The sequence below is a fragment of the Alternaria ethzedia genome (assembly GCF_023757985.1).
Source record: "Alternaria ethzedia strain BMP 0044 chromosome Unknown scaffold_5, whole genome shotgun sequence".
NCBI lineage: Eukaryota > Fungi > Ascomycota > Dothideomycetes > Pleosporales > Pleosporaceae > Alternaria > Alternaria ethzedia.
The window spans coordinates 1324419-1341325 of NW_026056198.1; the positions used below are offsets into that span (position 1 = coordinate 1324419).

The 16907-nt window shown below is 55.0% G+C and overlaps 6 protein-coding genes across 6 annotated transcripts; 3 read left to right on the forward strand and 3 right to left on the reverse strand.

Annotated features, from left to right (window-relative positions):
• Window positions 1–2814: 2814 nt before the first annotated feature.
• On the forward strand, window positions 2815–3346 carry J4E87_003156 (uncharacterized protein; the record flags this gene model as incomplete). Its single annotated transcript, XM_049374789.1, has 2 exons — window positions 2815–2852; window positions 2986–3346. The coding sequence occupies 2 exons, from the start codon at window positions 2815–2817 to the stop codon at window positions 3344–3346; spliced, it is 399 nt and encodes a 132-aa protein (XP_049235780.1).
• A 4234-nt stretch (window positions 3347–7580) lies between these two features.
• On the forward strand, window positions 7581–10052 carry J4E87_003157 (uncharacterized protein; the record flags this gene model as incomplete). The annotated part of the gene is made up of 1 exon (XM_049374790.1): window positions 7581–10052. One exon carries the CDS (start codon window positions 7581–7583, stop codon window positions 10050–10052), a length of 2472 nt encoding a protein of 823 aa, XP_049235781.1.
• A 337-nt stretch (window positions 10053–10389) lies between these two features.
• Window positions 10390–11263, reverse strand: J4E87_003158 (uncharacterized protein; the record flags this gene model as incomplete). Its single annotated transcript, XM_049374791.1, has 2 exons — window positions 10390–10971; window positions 11039–11263. The coding sequence occupies 2 exons, from the start codon at window positions 11261–11263 to the stop codon at window positions 10390–10392; spliced, it is 807 nt and encodes a 268-aa protein (XP_049235782.1).
• A 324-nt stretch (window positions 11264–11587) lies between these two features.
• On the reverse strand, window positions 11588–12958 carry J4E87_003159 (uncharacterized protein; the record flags this gene model as incomplete). The annotated part of the gene is made up of 3 exons (XM_049374792.1): window positions 11588–12535; window positions 12588–12814; window positions 12892–12958. The coding sequence occupies 3 exons, from the start codon at window positions 12956–12958 to the stop codon at window positions 11588–11590; spliced, it is 1242 nt and encodes a 413-aa protein (XP_049235783.1).
• Window positions 12959–13426: 468 nt separating this feature from the next.
• J4E87_003160 (uncharacterized protein) lies at window positions 13427–15179 on the forward strand (the record flags this gene model as incomplete). The annotated part of the gene is made up of 3 exons (XM_049374793.1): window positions 13427–13441; window positions 13487–14332; window positions 14382–15179. The coding sequence occupies 3 exons, from the start codon at window positions 13427–13429 to the stop codon at window positions 15177–15179; spliced, it is 1659 nt and encodes a 552-aa protein (XP_049235784.1).
• Window positions 15180–15463: 284 nt separating this feature from the next.
• J4E87_003161 (uncharacterized protein) lies at window positions 15464–16600 on the reverse strand (the record flags this gene model as incomplete). The annotated part of the gene is made up of 1 exon (XM_049374794.1): window positions 15464–16600. One exon carries the CDS (start codon window positions 16598–16600, stop codon window positions 15464–15466), a length of 1137 nt encoding a protein of 378 aa, XP_049235785.1.
• Between the last annotated feature and the right edge of the window lie 307 nt (window positions 16601–16907).

Sequence of the window (16907 nt, forward strand, 5' to 3'; positions counted from 1 at the left end):
ACATGTGGTCGGACGCATGCTATGTAGGGCTTACGGAGTTCCGTGCAAGGGAAGATTACAGGTGCAGACTAGTCAACCAGGAAACTTTCCAAGGTTCTCACGCGCAGCAGGCGCCAGATTTGTTGATATACGCATGCGGTCGTGTCTCCATGCTTGCTTGTTTGGTTGGCTGAATGGAGATGGCTAATATGGGTATGGGGTCTGTCTGGTGCTGACATGCTGGACGTTCATGCAGTCCCGGGACATGCGGGGCCGGTCGAGATCCCGTGCCCACCATGATCGACGGCCAGACTCGATTCTGAAGGCCCTTCTCTACAAAAGAAACGCTCAAGTGCCATGGGAGATGCCGGAGTGAAAGGCAGTAGTGTATATTCGTGCTTCGACTGCCGACTGCCACGATCCCGTTGCGTGGATCAGTCGATGGTAATGTGAATGTCGATTATGGTGTCAACAACCAACTTTGGCAGCCGTGCCAGTCCTTGTCGTACACACGATCGGTGGTAATCACGACTTCGTGAGATTGCGTCGCCATGCGTTCATCTCTTTGCTTTGTCAACCTGTGAGCGCCCTCAGTCGCTGCGCCTGTCCCTCATGAGACGACCTTGGAACGAGTCAAACATTCTCCATGTTACCTACCGCGGATGGAGATTCCCCGAGGTCTGAGCCAAGGCATCTCCACCACGCGACGAGAGGAGGCTTGCGTCATGTCGGAGACTTATCGATCACTTTAGTGACGCTCAAGAAGCCGTGCATCTTTGTTGTTGCGGCGCCATCCCGTCCCGTCTCGCTAATCGTCGCGCCAAGCCTACCAGCGTGAAGGCCGCGGGGGACTCGACCTTGGAACCACAACTTCAACTCTCCACCCAAGTCTCCCGACTAGCACACCACGGTGGATTGACTCGGCTTCTACCGTTCACGTTATCAAATCACCTTGCTAAGCTGGTGGTCGCGCGGCCAGTGCTCAGACGCTCGACGATACGGATGGAAGCCGAGCTATGCTTCCCGAATGCAACGTTGGACACATCGCAGAACATGACACGGCGGGGCAGTTTGGATGGATCATATCGCGAGTGATCGATTTCAGTATGAAAGGTTTTCTTCTCTGATGACGCTGACGTTCGCATCTATGGCTTTATCTGACGCGACAGCTCGTTTTTCCTTACGCCACAACGTCTCGGATTGCGCGCCCAGTCGTCATGAAGCTGTAAATGTATCTTCGTCATATCGTCCTCTTCAGATTGCGACACGAATCATGTGCGGTCTTTTCTTCTTCCCTCGAACAATGAAGGGTCTCAGAATGAACATGGAGTTACGTTTCAATGACGCCGTACGACAAGAACGAGATCCAATACAATACCCCACGGCCATGTCTACGACCGCACAAATGAGTCCGAGTGACACGACTTCTTTGCTAGCTGAATTGGGTGGATATACTGCATTTGTTCCGATTCCCCATGGCGTCCGTCAAGAGGATCAGCACAGCCATCAACGCGCGCTGCAAAGCATACCGCATGCGCAGGCATATTTGCAGCGTTTTAGAGCGTTTCTCGACAGACGCCATCGCATGCTGACAAGACAGTGCTTCCTTGCACCTTTGCTTTTCGCCCATGAACCCTGCCCATCGGGTCCACGGTGACGCCTTGCGTTGCACGGCGTGGCGCCTATTGGACCAAGCACATATCGCATTCCCGCTAAACAGCCAAAGAGACGCGGAGATCTTACTGCTACTGCACGTTCATCGACCGAAGATCAATAGAGTACAGCGCTGTCGAATCCGCGGATGCGGCGCAACGTGACGCTTGATCCTAGCCTACACCAAAGTCTCTCTATCGGAGTGTATCCCCGCCACCGCCAAAGCATGGTGACTTGTTTGGATTAGACTTATAACCTGATAACCACCCTGTCTCACCGCTTGGCCCCGGTACCCTGGACTCGCACCAGTATATATCGTCTACGGACCCAGACTCTTACCAAAGTTTCTTCGCATCATAGGCCCAACACCTCCCTTTCCTCACGCTATCACTCCTCACCATTTCCAACACTGAAACATAGCCGCTATATGGCTACATCGACTGTGGCCAGACTCGCGCCCCAGAACTCTCCAGCCCTAGCAAGAAACCCATCACCTTTCATGGATCCCCGACCACCACCAGGAAATCCAGCGACGACTGCGGAGATGTGGGACAGGTACGAGAGGCAAGCTGTGGAGACGGCCAGAACGAGAGAGAGGACTATGCAGCCACCACAGCCCCACCGCATAGTGATTCCAATCAAGGACAAGAGGCATAGACCAAACGACGTTTCACCAACAATACCGAGCTTCGACTTCAGAAGACGTGGCCATACAACAACGGTATCGACTACGTTGGCTACCTGCAAGTCCTGTACACTTCCCATCACCTATGTCTCTGGAGTTTGCGAAAGCTGTACAAGAACCATCATCTTGCCATCTACCAGCGGCGAAACCACTCCGCCTATCAGTCCAGCGTCTCGGAACTTCGCCTCTACTGACCTCATTAAACTGCGCAAGAACTCATATGGGGAAGATGTCAACATCCGAACATCAACAACATCATCGCGACGAACGTCGTACTGTCCACTACCAGCGCACCTTGCAGACCCCTCATTCCGGCTGTCCACACTACAGCCACCCCCCGAACTGGAAGCTTTCTCCAACGACCCCATACGAAACAGAAGAAAGACATCTCTCACAGACCCCAACGAGCCATTCCTGCGTTTACAAATTGCGCAACAAGCACCTTTACCCCGGTCTACAATGAACTCACCACCCATAACCCCTACATCACCACCGCCATGGGCAACCCATTCTCGCTCTTCCACGCGACGCTCCAGTCTAGCAAACGCGGCAATACTGCCAAAGCCCGCCTACCCCCACGCGCGCACCGACAGTGTAGCTCTATCAGAATACAGCACCCTCTGCCCCATCCAAACCACACTAACAACCAAACTGGAAAACACAACCAGCGCCTGGGACGACTGGGACAGCGATAACGATGACGCGGATAGAGCGGGTCTCGCGAGCTGGATGGGCCGGCGCAAAACCAAGGGTCGAGGTAGTGGGCCCAGGGAAGGCAAAGGCAGTATGGACAGCACCGAGAGCGACAACGACGCCACGAGGCCCAGTCTGTGTCTGAGAGAGACACCCAAGAAGGCAAAGAAGAGCATGAACATTAGTAAAGAAGATCAAGGGCTGGAGCGCGCTAGGATTGAAGCCGCTGAGAATGCGAGGGCAAGGCGGCGAGACGCGGAACAGAAGCTTGCGAAGAAGAAACCGAGTGGGTTTATCAGGGCGATTACCTGTGGGAAGAGCGATACTGATGGGTAAGTTTGTATTACGCGGTTACTGCTTTCCTTGCATTTTGGGTTGAGCAAGGTGTTTATGATGGGCGATATTTTTAAGGATGATACCACGCAAAAAGGTTGGACTGGTGTTGAGGTATTGGGTTCTATGGTATACATGTTTTACGACTATATAGGCGATTAAGCTATCTTAACTCATAACGTATAATATATTATTCAGAACAAGTTCATGTCCATTCGTTGTGACTTGCATTGTTGTTGCTGTCGCGATCTCACCCAGCGATACATTCCTACTTCTCCACAACAGTGAGGAAGTACCATCACAAACCCATCCACCCCATTCATCCCAACAAACCCATTCCTACATTTCCAACCCCATACTCGAAGTCAACACACACACCCTCCACCGCTAAACGCCCTCCTGCACATTCCCGCACCCGCATCCACATACTTACCTACATACCTACCTTCCTATCTCCCTCCCTGCTACCGAAGTCGCGTACACCCAGCCGCGCGCTCCCGCGCACTCCACCCGGTAAGAGGTGAGAATGCGGGTAGGCGAGCGGTGACCCCATCGCTAGTCTTCACAGGGTCGTTGGCCGAAAAGCCCGCGTAGGGTGGTAGGGGTAAGCGAGGATGCTGTGGGAGGCGGTGATGTGGGCTGGGTACGACTGACGAGGCGGGTGTGTTGAGGTGGGGTGGGGGGTTTAGAAGTCCGGTCGTATGGTGGAAGGTGGGTGGGGTGGACCAGACGGTGGAGTGGATTGCGAGGGTATGCGACTGAGTGCGAGTATGACAGTGCAAGACATAATCATAGCTCTGCTACAACCTCATCCACACTACCCATCACCATCACCATCATCATCATCAAACCCCATCAACCAACTCCCTAACACCACCTACCACCCTCCCGCGCAATGTAAAACCCATGTATCAACGTCGCACAATCGCCCGCCTCGACCGAGGCCGTGGACATCTGATCAAGCTGGTGGTATGTGAAATGCGGATGTTGTGGCTACGCTTTGTGCTGCAAAGCATCGGTGAGGTCACCATAATGAATTAGACGCTCCGTTGTGTAACGTGTTGCGGGGCTGAGCGGTTGTAGGCGAGCGTTACACGAAGGGGGCGGGTGGGCGGTCTGGGCTTCTGAGGTTTGGGGTTGTTTGTGCGTGCGTGCACTGTCTAGGTTTGAGACCTGGGTGCTGTGTATGTGGTTAAGAGTGTGCGCGGTGTTTGGATGGTTAGTTGTAAGTTGGCGCTGGGGTAAATGATGGTTTTGCGCAAGACGGTAGATAGCTGGACAGGCTGCGATATCGCAACTTCGAGATGGTAGTATGCGCTCTCGCATCACAAGTGGCGGTGTGGAGGCACGATAGGCGTTGGCCACGTCTAACAACTCGTCGCACAGTGGCGGACGCACCTACAATCGCTTTGAGCTTGTCGGTGCACATGTCAGCTGCCAGTTAGCAGGGCGAAGATGTCAGTTGTTTCGGATATACCGCCTTGACCTTGGCTTCTAGGAATCTTGACTGAGCCCACTGCAGGGTGTGCTTTCGACGACAAATTACAAGTGTTGATGGAAGGGCCAGCTGCATGTTTCCGTTTTCTTCATCTCCTGGCGTGCGAAGACGGATAAATCAGCGCTGTAGAGTTTCGAGGTTGAAATGTCGTTCTTGGCCGCGTGCGAAATGTCGAAGTTAAAGTTTGATCACACTTCAATCTCCATATGGTTTGATAGGTTGACAGCGGGAGAAAGGAGGTGATGCAATGCTGTTGTCAACTCATCAGGCGACACGCGAGGGTTGGAAGTTGCGAGTAAGTCGACTGAGATTGTGTAGTTTCGCACGAGCGTGTAGAGTGAACGTTGGAGGTCTCGGGCGGGCCGAATGTGACTAACAATTAACAGTTACCAAAATCGTCTTCGGTTCTGCACCCCCTAGTCATGACCATGACATTAGCAGTAGGAGAATGCGAGGACCATGTGATGCTGACCGTTGGGTTTTGGGTTGAATTACCACGCCGGCATCCGGTCACTTGGCCCAACGTACTGCACATAGTTACTCCTTTCCAGATGAGAAGACGTCATAGTCCACAATCGATACGATTCGGAAACCACGAGGTCCGAAATTTCGACGAGACAAAAGTTGCGGTCGTGTTGGCAAGCTCATGCAAGCTCAAAACTAGCAGCAAGCCTTTCAATAGTTTGGGGCCCATCAACGACGGGCTTCTCACTACTTGGACCGATTCTGCCGCGGGTAGAAAGGTACCTGAACTACCGACAAACACCACAGGGCTTGCGGGAATAATGGCGCGGTGCCATGAAAGCCCGAGGCGTGAAGACAAGGAAGCATGAAGCTGTTTGAGACGTTCTAAATCGGTACAACTGCCCGACTTAGCCCTGCAGTATGTTTTGATGAGTTGTCACAGATCACGAACAAAAGAAATCGCTGAGCGCAAACATGTCAGAAGTCAAGTCGGGTGTCGGCACACAATCGGGAATTTGTGAAAAGAGGGGTGGGCGACGAGCATGGAGGTAGTGGCGGTGCTGGACGAGGTGGTTGGCGCGGGGTGGCTGCACGCCTTGGTGAAAGTTAAGGCGGTCGGTCAAATCTCAATACGTCGGTGTTGTTCCGGCATTGGCAGTCAGCAAAAGGCGCGACGCCTGAAGCATGATGGATGCGATAGAATTGGCACGGTGGCGTGAGCGTCTCTCGTGATCTGCCACGAGGTAATTTCCTTACGAACTGCTCATTAATCGATACGCGGACGGGCCAGAGATAGAACTGATCGTCTTGCATCATCGTTGCCTGTCGTTGCTTGTAACCGACCGCGCGGATGTCACCAAAGCTTGTCGCTTCGTGTCGGGTCCGGAGAACGCGGCACTGGTGATAGTGATGGCCCACCTTGTGGGCTAGAAGGATGGCCGGTGTGTGTGGGAATACGGGAGCGGCCAGGGTCTAAGAAGGCCCGCCGGAAACCATGGAAGCGTTGTCTGTGAGGGCGGCGTCAGCAGCGTGAGATTTTTGTTTGTTGACTGCTTGAGCGCTGCTGGGCGCAGGGTTTTCTTTGACCTTTGACGCAACACGCAGGTGCGTGTCTTGGTGTTGCCAGTGTGTTGGTCGCACCTTACCCCTGACGCAGGTTGTTCTGTCAGACTAGCCGGATCGGGCGAATCTGTGGGGTCGCTTGTTACCGCATCGGGCCAGATGGCTGCCAGGCGAGCCGTGGGCGCAATCTCTTCGACGCCAGCTGGCCAGCGCCTGAAGCTTATCTGGCGTTAGCGAAGGCTTGAGTTCTTCCGTCTGCTTGGTGACAGCGCGACAACGTTGTCAGGACGATCCTGCGTTGGCGGGTTAGGCCCTGAGTTCTGCGTGCCTTATCAATAGCGCCGCTGTTGCGTTCCACCTTTTACGAGGGCACATGTGGACGTTCAGCATCACCATCCCCACCACATCATCGGATCAGGCCCAGCGCATGCCGCTTGCCGTGCTCCCCTCTCGTCGTGTAATGCGAACCAATCCCTGCGCCCAGAAATAGAAGCTCGACGAGGCCAATCCCCGCGATGATCTTACCGCACAGCGATGGCATTGGCTGCGCTAGGGTGGAGATTGCCGCTCGTGCCCCTTAGGGCTGTCCTGAGCAATACCGTTATTGGTCGATGCGTCCAATGTGTGCCTGAATTTTCCTTTTCCAGTCGCAAAAGGCCGACGCGATGACTAGCATGGCTGAACGTCCTTCGTATACGCGGCATCGTCGTAGGTACTTGAATCTGGGCGCGCCCGCTGCTATCCTCCTCACCTCCATCGCTGTAGGCGCATCTCAAGTACCTGCCTTCAGCACTTCATTCTTTACCACCTCTCGGCCGCTGTCACTCGTTTCCAGCTGCCTTGACCCCATACAGCAAACCTCTAGTAATACTTAATTTGTTTTCGCTAGGTACGTACTTTCCTTGTGTTTTCGCTACCGCGCGGGGCTCCGCAGCCGCTTCCCAAAATACGTTGTTCTGCATGCTGGTGTTAGCCTTCTTTTTCGCTACACCAACCTCGCCATGCGACGACGTCCTACCCGCCCGCCAAAAACCAACTCCATAACCGTTGTGCCGCCGCCCCTGGACTTTCAATGCTATCCATTACCTACTTATACCCCTGCTATCCTCATTCTACAACGACATCGCGGATGACTACCCGGCCACATCTGTCGGCTTACACACTCTTTCTACCACACTCGTTTCTAACACCCTGCCTAGGTGAACCCTCATAATGAAGGCTTCTCTCTTCGGCCTCGGCGTCCTCGCCGGCCTGGCCAGCGCAAACATCAACTTCCTCTGGGTCAACCCCACATGCGACCACCTAGACCCCAACACCCTCTGCCTGACTGGCCAGCACTGCGACGAAACCGACTGCTGCGTACCTGACCTGAAGAGCGAGTACTCCAAGCTCGTCTCGCGCTCATCGCGCTCATCTCTTCGCGTTGTTCCCGCCAAGAGACAGGCTGCCAAGTACTCTCAGGACGGAAAGTGCGGCCCTGCGAACGGCAACCTCCTCTGCGACCCCAACAGCACTGTCTACAAGGGCACATGTTGCTCGCAGTACGGCTGGTGTGGAAGTACCGCCGCTCACTGCACACAGGGCTGCCTGTCTGGCTGTGACAACGGTGCCTCCACGCCCGCTCCCCAGCCTAGCAAGGCTACCACTTCAGGTGCTGCTAAGCCCAGGGACGACGGCAGGTGCGGAAAGGACTTTGGTGGCGCTACATGCGATGCCAACGGTGCTTACGGCGGCTGCTGCTCGTCTTACGGATACTGCGGTTCCACCGACGGTCACTGTCTCGCTGCCAATGGATGCCAGAACGGATGCAAGGGCGCCACTGCTACTCAACCCGCCAAGGGCAACCCAGCCCCTGTCAGCAGCCGTCCTCCCTCTACCACCACATCCGGCGAGCCAGTTCTTGGTAAGCCCTCGACTGCTCCCGCTTCCAAGCCCACCGGCGTCGCCACTACTGATGGCAGCTGCGGTGCCAAGTTCGGTAACACTGTCTGCGGCAACTGGGCCCAAGGTAGCTGCTGCTCCATGTACGGCTACTGTGGTAACACCACCTCTCACTGCGGTGAGGGTTGCCAGAACGGTCCCTGCCTTCGCGCTCCCTCCGTTCCTGCTCCTGCTGCCAGCCCTGCTCCTCGCGCCGCTAAGCCCGGTAGCATTCAGCTCAAGGGCCGCTCCGGTGTCCCTGCTATGCACGCTGGTCTCATGCCCAACGGCAAGGTTGTTTTCCTTGACAAGGTCGAGAACTACACTGAACTGAAGCTCGGCAACGGCCAGTACGCCTACTCTTCCGAGTGGGACCCCGTCACTGACAAGCTCACCCCCTTGGCCTACAAGACCAACGCCTTCTGCTCCGGTGGTATCTTCCTTGCTGACGGCCGCTTCGCTTCTCTCGGTGGTAACGCTCCTCTCGACTTCATTGACCCCACTGTCGGTGATGGTTTCAGGGGTATCCGTCTCCTCAAGCGCTCTTCCTCTGATGCTTCTCTCGATGGACAGGCCTGGAACGAGCCCGGTCCTCAGCTCGACACTCCCCGCTGGTACGCTTCCGTCCAGATCATGCCCGACGACTCCATCTTTGTCGCATCTGGATCCAAGAACGGTCTTGACCCCTCAAAGCCCGAGAACAACAACCCTACCTACGAGATGCTCAACGCCGACGGTTCTCCTCGCGGAGTGAGCAAGAACATGGAGATTCTCAGCAAGAACCAGCCCTACTACATGTACCCCTTCATGCACCTGATGAAGGACGGTAACCTGTTCGTCCAAGTCTCCAAGTCTGCCGAGATCTTCAAGGTCGAGACCGGAAGCGTCGTCCGCATGCTGCCCGACCTCCCCGGTTCCTACCGTACCTACCCCAACACCGGTGGATCCGTCATGCTCCCTCTCTCATCTGCCAACGACTACAACCCCGACATCGTCATCTGCGGTGGTGGCCCTTACCAAGACATCACTGCCCCTGCTGACCCATCCTGCGGCCGCATCAGGCCTCTCGATGCCGACCCAGAGTGGGAGATGGACTCCATGCCCGAGGGCCGTGGTATGGTTGAGGGAACTCTCCTCCCCGACGGTACCGTCGTCTGGGTCAACGGTGCTCAAGAGGGTGCTCAAGGTTTCGGTGTCGCCCAGGACCCTGCTCTCGAGGTCCTTCTGTACGACCCCAACCAGCCCAAGGGCAAGCGCTTCACCACTGGCCCTGCTTCCACCATCGCCCGTCTCTACCACTCTGTCGCTCTCCTCCTCCTCGACGGTACTCTCCTGATCTCCGGCTCCAACCCCGTTGAGCAGCCCATCCTCAAGCCCGACGCCAAGAACCCCTTCGTCACCGAGTTCCGCAACGAGATCTACACTCCCCCCTACCTCCAGGGCAACCCCACCCGTCCTTCGGCTGTCCAGATCTCCCAGAAGGAGCTCAAGGTCCAGCAGCAGTTCAACATCAAGTTCACTGCTCCTGCTAACGCTAAGAACGTCAAGATCTCGCTCTACTACGGTGGATTCGTTACCCACTCTGTCCACATGGGTCACCGCATGATCTTCCTCGACAACACCGGCTTCAAGGCCGGCGCCACCGCCCAGAGCTTGACCGTCACCATGCCTCCTAACAAGGCTGTTGCCCCTGCCGGTCCTTACGTCATCTACGTTGTCGTTGATGGTGTTCCCGCTATGGGACAGTTTGTTCACGTTTCGTAGAATGGGTCTGTGAATGAGAATTGGATGAGACGAAAGATGTAGCTGATTGCGATAATATTCCTTGTATCATCCTTGAATTGAGTGGTTTATTTTCGCATTCGTGCATGTGTTATGGTGGATGGCTATTGATTAATTAGCGATGCATGTCCTATAGAAATTAAAGAATTGTCATGATATCACTTGTTGCCTACGTTGATGTTTTGTGTTGTGTGAAGTTCATTAGGTGACACTGAGATGCCTACATACAATCGTGATGGTGATATCTCACACCGTCCTACGCCCTTGTCGTCCCCAGGCATACATATGAGCCTGACGCTCACACACCCAAACCCCCAACTTAGCCGTCCAGCTCCCCCTCATCCTCACTCTCGACCCTCGCCCTCTTACTGTAGTCCGCAAGCGGACTCGCGCCCTTGCGCTTACGACCCACGACGACGTTGTCGGCCTTCAGGCCCCCCTCACCCTTCTTCTCCCCACCACCACCACTCTTCTTCTCACCACCCCCCTCCTTCCATCCCTTCTCCTTCCGGCCGCCACCCCCCTTCTTCCCCCCCATCCAATCCACAGCATCAACAGTCATACTGCCATGATACATATCTCTCAAGTCCCTCGGGACGTGAACGCGGGCATCACCGATGATCTCCCACATCCACGCCATGGACTCCCGCATCTTGGGTGCTTCCCGTCTCATCTCGCTCAGGGCGTCTTCCATGACCGCCACCCGGTTCTTGAGGGCCTTGATCGTGGCCTTGGCGTCGGCGGTGGCGGTGGGGTCGGGCGGGGCGGAGACGGTACCGGCGGTGGCGGTGACGGCGTCGGCCATGGTGGTGTTTGAGGACGACGATGGCGTGGTAGATGTAGTCACGACGGGAACGGGGAAGTGTGTAGGCACTACAACACTTTTCTTGACGCTCTCCAACTACAAACGAAGACATGTAGTCAGTAAACATATCCCATCCATTCCGTTCCAGACAGTGCCAACAAACCTCCTTCCTCAACTCCGCATTCTTGCGGCAGACACGGTACGCTTCCTCGGCAATCTCCTGCGGAGAAGCGTAGTTGTCGAGGCGGGCGCGGATGCGCTGGGTATCGGGGTCGTACTCCATTGGTACTGAGGAGCGGAGTTTGCGGGTGTAGGGTAGCGATTTCTTGATGTACTGCTTGAGTTTGTTTTGGGTGAGGCCGCTGCGGGTGCGACGACGGCTGGGCATGTACTGATGGAGTGTGTTAGGATTGTGGGCAGGGGATCACAGTAGAGGGCAGCAGAAGAGGTTCGGCTTGTGTGAGGTGTTGCGAGGATGGAGGAGCGCGAGCAAGAGTTGTAATATTAGGCTGCGAGTAGAGATTTTTGTTAGTGCGTTTGCGCGTTTGCATTGGGCTGGTTTTCACTTTCACTTTCACTGGAACGTGGTGGAAGTTCAGTGTTGACGTCAGAGTGTAGGTGGGCGGGCGCGATAGGAGATGGATGTGCAGAGACCGAACATCAGACCGCCTCAGGAGACGGTGAGACGGGGTTGATTCTGGGCCTCTTATAGCTACTCAGTCAATGGTTCATTGCCAGGCCTCTCCGCCGGTTCCTTCTTCTCTGGCTTCTCCATACGCCTCCATAAACCCAGGAAGCCACCTCCGACAACCATTTGGCCAGCTTTTGGTCGGCACACCATGACCCATTTCTCCTCCTGTTTGCTCAGATCTTCTTTTAGCTCGTTATCCCGTCCTTCTTGGCCTGATTCCGAGTCTGCGCTTTCATCGCTCGAAGGCTCGGAAGGTTGCTCTGGCTGAGCCTTCTTCATGGGCGCTCTCGGTCTGACTGCGCGAACATCCCACTCGCGGATTGTGCCTGCTCCTAGCTCAATGACCTGGTCAAGGAGGTAGGGCATCTTATGTTCCCGAATAGCTTCGACACATTCAGCGATCTGGGTGATGCTTGGGTTGAAGACAGCGAGCATGCCATTGACGTGCAACGCAGGAGCGACATTGGCGAGGTGGCTTGTCGCATTGGGAAGATCCAGAAACACGTGAGTCAGGAATGGCTCCTCGGTCTTTCTCGAAGCTCGCTGTTTGGCGATCCACTCAGACACGTCTCCTACGTGGAAGTCGACGTTGCCCGCGTACATGCCATGTCGGAACCCTTCGACTATCTTCTTCGCATGTACTGAATGCTTGCTGGATATATCCAGAGTATGTATGATAGCGCGACGGTTCTGCTTCCATGACGACAGTGCTGATTCCTGTAGGTCTGATATGGACTCGCCGAGGTATACCGCGTCTTCTGGTTCTTCTTGGGTATTGACATAGGACGGCGTTCTTGGAACTGGAGGGTTGCCGGCATGTACAGCGCGAGAGAGATGCAGCGTCAGCGCTCCATGGCCTGTGCCGGCTTCGAGGATCTCAAGAGGTGGTTCGGTGCTGGGGGTAGCGGACGGAGTATCGACGTGGATGTCGAGTAGGGACACTATGAGGTTGGTATCTGAAGGGTAGATCTGTATTATGTTAGCATGAGTCTTCTGTCTCGTCGTGGCATGGCATACGCACTGGAGTAACAAGGCGCGGTGTCAATCTGACATATTCGGCCAAGGTAGGCTCATAGACGCGAAAGGTGTCGCCCTTGTGGGAACGGACAATTTGCCGTGGCTCCTTTCCAATAACATCCGCATGCTTGACGACGCCTCGGTGTGTGCCAATGGTCTTGGACGCCTGCAATTTCACGAGGCGCCCATCTTGCGTCTCTTTGCTCTCGCGCAAGAGCACAACATCGCCTTCTATGCGCCTGTGAGCTGGGTCGGAGTGGTGGAGGCGGAGGTCTTGCCTTGGAAAGCGCGATGGAGGCAGGAGCTACTGGTGAAGTGTCGCGCACGCGGTCGGAGTGCAGCACGGCGTAGCTGGTGGAGAGAAGATGGTCGCATGGCTTTGTAAGAAGAAAGATGTCAGATGCGGAGGTGACGCCTTCTCCGCAGCAAGCGAGCCGCGACCGCAGGAGGGCACCGAGTATGCTCTGCAGGCGTGGGAATGCAGTAGATCTTACATAGATAACTGAGTCCTTTTCACGTAGCTTCTGCCTCTGCTACGTCGTATATCAGTATATCAGTATATCAGTATATCTACTCTACTGTACTGCATAATGCACAACGTCACAGCGGTGATTCTAATCCCTGCATCGCCATTGACGATCCGAGACTCCAGGGTTCGGCCAAGAACAACATGGAGCACCTGCACACTTCCAACGCATGCGCCTCGCCCAACACGCTTGACTTCACACCCTCAGCAAACGATTCAATGTCATGGAGATGAGCTCGCGTTGCTGCGAAAGACACATATCCTAAACCCGACGCTGGCTCTATGCGCCACTACTCACACCTTCGGGAGCCTCCACCATGACGCGCCGCATAGTACGCACAGCATAACCCTTCTCCCGGCAGCACTAACAGTCCCAGGTACGGACGGGCATCCAGCTCATAGCCCTCACCATCGTCGTCTCCCTAACCATATTCTTCCTCGATAACCGCTACCGCGTCCTCCCCCAATCCGTCCACAGTCACATGCCACTGCACCACGATGGCCTCGTTATCACCGATATCACCGTACAGACATGTTCGACCATCAATCCCCTCTCCAAGTGCATGCTGGACCAGAAGAAGTGGCATCGTATAGAGAAGGACCTGTACCTCGGCTCCGGCTGGGTCACCAAAGGATACGTCCACATCAAGCGCAAGCGGGAGGAGGAGCTCAAGACAGAGGACAAAGTTATCATCGACGTTCGCACAGGCAAGCTTGATCCCTCTGTGGGGGAGAAGGCCCAGGCGTCGGAGAAGTGGGAGTCGCGCCCAGCTGGCCTCTGGATCAAGAGGTCGCTGAAGCGTCACGCGAGTGACGACAAGAAGGCAGTGACAGCCGTTGATATACTTTTCGGCGCCGATGCAGTAGAGCCACGCCCTGGCTGGGAGCTGGTCAAGAACGGAGCCCTGCATCTTGAGACGGGCAAAGCAAGCACAGATCCTCGCCTGAGCATACGAAGAGGCCCAGCAGCCAAGCTCGAGAAGCCCGTACCCAAGATCAGAAAGGACGGCAAATTCAAGATTATGCAGATCTCCGACCTGCATCTCAGCACTGGTCTCGGCCACTGCAGAGACGCAGAGCCGCCAGGCCACAACGGCGGACACTGTGACGCCGACCCCAGGACTATAGAGTTTGTGGAGAGGGTGCTAGACGATGAAAAGCCAGACTTTGTAGTTCTGTCTGGCGATCAGGTCAACGGCGATACAGCACCCGATGTGCAGAGCGTAGGGCACCTCCCATCCTTTACATGACACAAAGCTAACCATCTCACAGGCCATGTTCAAGATAGTCGAACCCCTCGCAGAGCGCAAGATACCGTACGCAGCCATCTTCGGCAACCACGACGACGAAGGCACCCTCTCCCGCCACGCACAAATGGACCTCTACGACTCGCTCCCCTACTCCGTCAGCGAACCCGGTCCAAACACCATCGACGGCGTAGGAAACTACTTCGTCGAGATCCAAGCCCACAGCAGCAAGCACTCCGCCCTAACCCTCTGGTTCCTCGACACACACGCCTACTCGCCAGACGAAACCCACTACCGGGGCTACGACTGGCTCAAGCCCAACCAAATCGACTGGTTCAAAGCCACCGCCGGCGGCCTAAAAGAAGCACACAGCCACTACACGCACAAACACCTCAACATGGCCTTCATCCACATCCCCCTCCCTGAATACGGCAACCCAGACAACGACCGCGTGGGAAACTGGACCGAACCCATCACCGCACCTGCTTTCAACACGCACTTCAAAGACGCCCTCGTCGAATACGACATCAAAGCCGTCTCCTGCGGCCACGACCACGTAAACGACTACTGCGCCCTTTCCAAAGAACCCGAGACTGGTGATCCAGAACTCTGGATGTGCTATGCAGGTGGTAGTGGCTTTGGTGGCTACGGGGGTTACAACCACTTCCACAGGAGGTTAAGGGTGTTTGAGATCGATACGAATCAGGCGCGCATTGTGACGTGGAAGAGGTTGGAATATGGGGATACGGGGAAGAGGCTTGATACGCAGATTATTGTCGATTCGGGGAATGTTATGCCGATACAGGTTGCGAATCAGGAGTGAGATGGGGGAAAGTGGTTGTTGCACGTTATGGCGTTTGGGTGTAGGGGTATGGATGGAAGGAAAATCACCGCTTTTATGTTTGGGATTAGCGTTGAGATGTGTACGGGATACGTCAAGACGGCTTGTTAGTCTTCAATTGAAAGTTCAAATCCATTTGTGTAATCATTCCGTGGGAATGCGTGTGTGCTTCTGTCTACCTCGTATGACTGTGTTTTTGGCTAAAGTAACAGTACTGTATTCTTCTTTTCATTTCTCATTCAATACTCCCATCTATACATCATCCCTCAGATGAACGTCCTCATAAACTCTCCCAATGCCATGATAGCCATAGCCTGCCCATACGGCATACTCGTAATCTTGATATCCTTATAATGCTGCAAATCATGCCCCATACCCGTTCCAAAACTCGTCTCCGTCAGCTCACCCTCCGCACTAATCTTGCCCATCACAGCCTTGATAGCCTTAACCGCGCTCTGCAGATACACATCCCCACTAATATACCTCTTCCGACACGCCTTGAGCATGCCATACGCAAAGCCTGCCGTAGCAGACGCCTCCTCATAGCTACCTTCCGACACGGGGATATCGAGAAGAGTGCGCCACATGCCGTTCTTGCCCTGCAGTTTAAGCAGCGCCTGGCATTGCGACTCGAGGATACCGATGAGGAACTGGCGTAGCGGATCCGTCTCCTTGAGATCAAGCAGTTCAATGAAATCCGGAATCGCAATCGTCAACCACGAGTTTCCACGCGCCCACCGTGCGCGCGCAAAGTTATGTCCGACTTCCAAGCCGCCCTTGTCTTCCCACTTCCAGCCGTGGAAGAAGAGGCCTGTGGATGTGTCGCAGAGGTACTGGCAATGCAGGATGAATTGGCGCTTTGCTTCCTCGACGTATTCCGGTCGGTTGAGTACCAGACCAATCTTAGCGAGGGGCAGCGCGCTCATCATGAGGGTATCGTCCCAGAGTTCGTCTTTGTTGAACGAGTTGTATGTCTCGTGTTGGAAGCCGCCGAATTTGGTGCGGGGCAGACCGTGCATCACCCATTCTGCCCATGTATCTAGCCAAGGGACGAAGGTCTTGTTTCCGGTTTCTTCGTATAGGTATGCTAGTGTGAGGAAAGGGCTCATGGTGTTGATGTTCTTCGTTGTGCCTTTGCTGAGTTGCTTGGTGAACCAGCCTTGCATGATGTCCATTGTCGCTGTGCTGCCTGTCAGAGTGTAGTAGTGCCATAGGCCGTAGAGACCGATGCCGTGTGTCCACTCCCAGCCGTCCCAGCCTTTGGTGTCGATGATGCGGCCATCGTCGAGTTTCAGCAGGAACTCGCCGGTTGTGTCGTTGATGTTGATCAGGTTGTGGGTTAGGAGGAGGATCTTCTCGTCTATTTGGCCTTTTGTGAGGCCGTGGACTGTGAGTGTGGACATGGTGGGCGCGTTTCGTGATTACGTCGCGTTCGCAGCGATTGTGTGGTGGGATGTGCTCGCAATTGAATGAGGATTACAGCAACAAGGGATTGAGGAACGTAAGTCAAGAACTGGAAGGAGACAGCAAAGAGAACAGATATCGTCACACGCGTAGTCTAGCAAGTGGGTATTAGATACAGGCCGTCGGTCACACGCGTCGGTAGAGCTCAACCCAGGAACAGAGCGGGGAGCAAAAACTGGGGAACGCTCAGGGTCCTCAACCGCGTAGATTGCAACGATGCTGCATGTCACTCTCAGATTTCGTGTC